The 5,444-nt window shown below is 37.7% G+C and overlaps 1 protein-coding gene across 2 annotated transcripts in view; it reads left to right on the top strand.

The window, feature by feature from the left end:
* LOC106464735 (metabotropic glutamate receptor-like) overlaps positions 1–5,444 on the top strand; it is a 61,313-nt gene that overhangs the window by 50,604 nt on the left and 5,265 nt on the right. For both annotated transcript variants that reach the window (XM_022392512.1, XM_013924890.2), the window contains one exon: positions 2,015–3,283. In XM_022392512.1, coding sequence (XP_022248220.1) covers positions 2,015–3,283 — 1,269 coding nt within the window. The remainder of the gene's footprint in view (positions 1–2,014; positions 3,284–5,444) is intronic.

Here is a 5,444-nt window from a genome sequence, read left to right as displayed (position 1 = left end):
AAACATGCTCGCCCTTTCAGCCGTGGGGGTGTTATAATGTGACGGTCAATCCCATTATTCGTTGATAAAAGAAGAGCCCAAGTGTTTGCGGTGGGTGGTGGTGACTAGCTACCTTCCCTCTAGACTTTCACTGCTAAATTAGGGACGGCTAGCGCAGATAACCCTCGTGTAGCTTTGCGCGAAATTCAAAACAAACAAACTCTTTCCTTTGTGTATCGTTTTTTTAAAAAAGGATTGAATCTAGCTTTTAGCCCATAGACACTCATCTTGTTTTGCCATTGTTTCTACTATTTTAAGGGCCTTTTGTTTTGTTCAGTTGTGACTGCCATTTTGAGATCGTTGCTTTTCAAAGTTATATTACAACATTTGATAATAATGTGTTTATTTATTCTACAGTTATCGCCAGGTATTGATTTTTCGGTCATGATTATTGTTAACAATTAGCAACCCATGAGTTTTATACGAAATATTTTAATTGTCCAAATATTTTTGTTACAGTAGGAAATTACTTTCTGCATGTTGTCTAATAATCTGTTGTTAATTGTAAAGCTTAATATGTATATTAATTTATATTTTTAATATAATAATTAAAGATGTTAAAAATCACTTTCATTAGAGGTTTTTAAAACGGCCAATAGGCTTTTGTAACGATAAAAGTTAAATATTACAGACATTGTATCCTTCCGCTATGTGGGTCCTATATCTTCAGATACTCCTTATTTCATGAAGGTACTTTTTTATACCCTCCCTACAGTATAGCTTGCGTTTTAGTTGCCCCCAGTGGCACAACGTTATGTCTGCGGACTTACAACACTATAAACCGGGTTTCGATACTCGTGGTGGGCAGAGCACAGATAGCTCATTGTGTAGCTTTGTGCTTAACTTCAAAACAAACAAGCGTTTTAGTTTTATTTGGGCGACTTCTTTTTTATTTTATTTTTCGGGGGAGAAGGATTTACAAAAAGCTACACAAAGGTTATCTGCGCTAGCCCTCCCTAATTCTGACTGATAGACTAGAGGGAAAGCAGCTAGTCAACAGCCACCGCCAACTCTTGAGTTACTATAACTGAATAATGAGATTTGACCGTCACAATTATAACGCAACTCAGTCCCTAAAATGCGTGGCAAATATTTGCGACCACAGTCCGCGAACTATGTCTTTGTATGGAATAGCATTATATCCGTTTCATTCTCTATCTCTTTTAGGTATGCGAAGGTTAAACAGATATGTAGTGGAAGCAACTTGTATACATATAACTTATGTCGTTTTTCCAGACGGATATCCTTTGTGATTATGTAGTGTGCTGTTGTAAGGAGCACGTGAATGGCTTTTACTACTAATCTTTGTGGTCGTGGATTCTCATCTGTTACAAAACGCCATATTTTACTTACTACGGCGGAGGTATGTCTTGTTGGAGGTCTTTTTCTGGATGGTCCTGGTGTCCCAAATTGATCCGTAAACCTTTGTTTTCCAATGTCTTTAACTACAAGGAATAGCCCCGTTTCCAAAATTCTAAGCGGAGATCTGAACACATCTTTTTTGATCTGAGTGTACGTTTTGCGTTGGAAAGGGTTGTTACATACCCTTTCTGAAAGCGATCTATTTTCGGTGGCATCACACTACCTATAAAAATCCAAACAATATCAGAATGTAGTTCTGACAGAGGGTATTCTATTGTGATTTTATGTCAGTTGTGTTTGTCATGGTAACTTGTATATTTGTATATTCAAAATCGTTTTAATATAACGTAGTCAATCTCTTGCTACTTGATCATAATCTATTTTTATTTATTTATTTATTTTATCTATTTATTTTATCAGGCTAAAATTGAAAAGCAATATTTATCTTACTAATATCTGACTGGTTTATCTTCGATAACTTCACATGATATTTATTTCCGTGTATTTATTTACACACACACGCTGACAGCATAATGATACTTAATTATTGACATTCACAAAGTTATTTCTTGTTAATTAACTTTTTTTATATATATATAATTGTCAATTCTAGGTTTGAGCGGGGATGAATTCCAATTTTCCAAAAATGGGGACGGGCCAGCACGCTACAATATCATCCACTTCAAACAAGTCAAACAAGGTAATTATCAATGGGTCAGAGTTGGCGAATACAAAAATGGTCAGTTGACTCTCAACCTCTCCCAAGTCCAGTTTCACCTACACGAACCGCACATGCCCCCATCTGTGTGTAGTGACCCTTGTGAAAAAGGTCAAGCCAAGAAGTTCGTAGAAGGGGAGAACTGTTGCTGGCATTGTTTAAGTTGCACAAAATACCAAGTTCTCCTCTCTGAGACCCAGTGTGTGGAGTGTCCTCTCGGGTTTCTTCCAGACAATGACCACGAAATATGTATTGCTATTCCAGAGCTGTACATGAGACCTGACAGTTCCTGGGCCATTGGAGCTCTAGCCTTCTCTACAACGGGAATCTCTGTTACAGTGTTCGTTATTGTTGTGTTTATTCGATATAATGACACACCAGTGGTCAAGGCGTCCGGTCGGGAGCTTAGTTACGTTCTTTTGGCTGGCATATTAATGTGTTATGGGATGACGTACATGTTGGTCCAGCGTCCAACAAATTTCATCTGTGGAGCCCAGAAAACCGGCATCGGTTTGTGTTTCTCTGTTGTTTACAGCGCACTTCTGACTAAAACCAACAGGATCGCTCGTATTTTCAATGCTGGTAAACGTAGTGCAAGAAGACCAAGCTTCATCAGCCCTAAATCCCAGTTGGTCATCTGTGGAGCGCTGATCAGTGTCCAGATTTCAATCACTACAGTATGGCTAGCTTTCACGCCTCCTCGAGCAATTCACCATCATCCAACTCGAGAGGATAATCATGTTGTGTGTGCCGCTTCTATTAACGCTAGTTATATGGTGGCCTTTGCCTATCCAATTACTCTAACTCTCATCTGTACCGTGTACGCCATCCTTACTAGAAAGATTCCAGAAGCTTTCAACGAATCTAAGTACATAGGTTTCACCATGTACACCACGTGCATTATATGGCTGGCATTTGTTCCAATCTATTTCTCGACAGCTGAGCACGTGGCTCTTAACGTCACTACAATGTCCGTAGCTATTAGTCTTAGCTCTACAGTAACCCTAGTATGTTTATTTACACCCAAACTCTATATTCTACTTTTACATCCTGAAAAAAACATTCGTCAATCTATGATGCCACAGAACAAACACGGAACGTTAAACAACACCTTAATTACTACGCCATCAGCAACAAAAGTTGAGTCGGCTACGCAGTCCGATGGTAAGTGCCTTCTGTTAGAAGTTTTTGGTATATTTTATATTCTTTATTACTAATAATTGTGCTACACAATTTTCAGAACATCAAACTATTTATTTTATAAATTTCATATATAAAATCAGCCAGCAGAGTGCTGGAGTTAAAAAAAAACTATTTATTTTAGCAGATACACAACTAGCTATAATAAATAGGCCTAACTGGTATTAAGCCTATTTTGTATCCCAGAAGGAGGATTTTATAATCTAGACCCATCTGAAAAACAGAGTACTCCCCTCTAACTTAACTTTGCGTTTTGTTTAAAAACTATTTCCGCCAGACGGATGTTACATTTCTGTTTTTTCACACATGACTGTTCTCATAAAAATATGTATGCACTAGTAGATTTGGTTAGCTACACAAGGGCTACATAGTCTCCCTCTATTTTGATCTGACTAAACTAGAGAGAAGGCAGCTAATGAACAAAACCCATCGCCAGCTCTTGGGCTACTCTTATGTGATCTAATTGTAGGATTTGACCGTCATGGTCTTAAAGTGCGGGCGCGTTAATTTTCGGCCACGCCTGGCAAGTGAAATAACATCGAAAACGCATTTGTTTCTTTAAAAAAAAAACTTATTAAACATCTTGGTTTTTCTTAGGAGAGCCATCAGCATATTAGTTGATCATTGTAACATACTAGTTGATCATTTGTTACGGGTAAATAATTACGGTGTTTAGAGTTATAATGTCAGTCTTTGACCAGAATAACTGCTTCTCTTGTAACGCATCCAAAATTGAAAGTACGGGGCATATTTAACGGAATCGCCACGCGATTCCTGGACCTTTCAACCCGCAACCCGTAATGCTAACCATTAGGCCATGCCAAGCCCAGGTATACGGTGAAAAATTACCTTAAAAAAAACACAACAAAATACATAATGTATATAGGTGAGATACGATCATGATAAGGCATGTCGTTGTCTGCTAATGCAAATAAAAAACCGTAATGCTTGGCATTGGCAGCTTATCTTAATTTTTTACGGACTATGAAAGTAGTTTTATTTTTAATTCAAAGTCCAGCCACAGTGGGAAATCTTAAAAACACCTTTATGTGTGTCAGTTATTATTATTTTTTGTCACTGAGGTGTTTTTCAAATAAACACAAAAACGATCAAAAGGCCAATCCCACCAAAATTTGTCCTTCACTACTAATCGAAATAGATTACAGTAAAGAACAGAAAATTACGAGTACATTATTACATACTAGCTGGAGGGCGGAAGTTATGTAAATTCATTATTAATGAAATCTTAGGACATGAAAAGTTGTGAAACAAAAACGTCCATAAAAACTGCAAAACACAAAATGTAAACTGCAAATTTGCATGTATCTCCGCATGGACCCAACAAACCTTCATGACAAATTTGGTGAAGATCCATCAACAGGGGGGCGAAGTAGTGGTAAAAAATGCCAAAACGCCCGTAAAAACAGCAAAAGGCAAAACAGAAAATTTGCATGGGGACCTCCGCATGGACCTAACGAACCTCTATACCAATTTTGGTGAAGATCCATCTACATCCCGCGAAGTAGTTACATGGACATCCAACAGACAGTAGTATTATATTTATATAAATACTACAGGCATCATCGATACTCAGTAAATAGGGAGGAACGAGACAAAAACAGAAACAACAATCTGATAACTTGAGCGAAAAGTCATGTGACTATGTCTTCTTTGTACAGTGGGTATCGAAACCCGAATTTTAGCGTTATAAGCCCTCACAGTATAACCGGGGAGCAATTAATTTGATAAAGACTTCTATTATATCGCCTGAATTAATCTAACAGGGAAACCAACTCTATCTTTCAAATTCATTTGACTATGTCCTCTTTGTACAGTGGGTATCGAAACCCGAATTTTAGCGTTATAAGCCCTCACAGTATAACCAGTACAATTGATTTGATAAAGACTTCTATTATATCGCCTGAATTAAAACCAACTCTATCTTTCAAATTTATATGATAGAAATTCCATTATGTCTTCCAAGTTTCGTTTCTTTTATTTTAAAATAATTCTTTATCTAATTTTCCTTAGCAGTTAGGGGGCGCTAGACTCAGAATCTGAGGGTCGCGGGTTCGAATCCCCGTTACACCAAACATGCTCGCCCTTTCAGCCGTGGGGGCGTTAT

The sequence above is a fragment of the Limulus polyphemus genome, unplaced genomic scaffold, assembly GCF_000517525.1.
Source record: "Limulus polyphemus unplaced genomic scaffold, Limulus_polyphemus-2.1.2 Scaffold1730, whole genome shotgun sequence".
Taxonomy (NCBI): Eukaryota; Metazoa; Arthropoda; class Merostomata; order Xiphosura; family Limulidae; genus Limulus; species Limulus polyphemus.
This window is presented reverse-complemented; position numbering and strand designations above follow the sequence as displayed.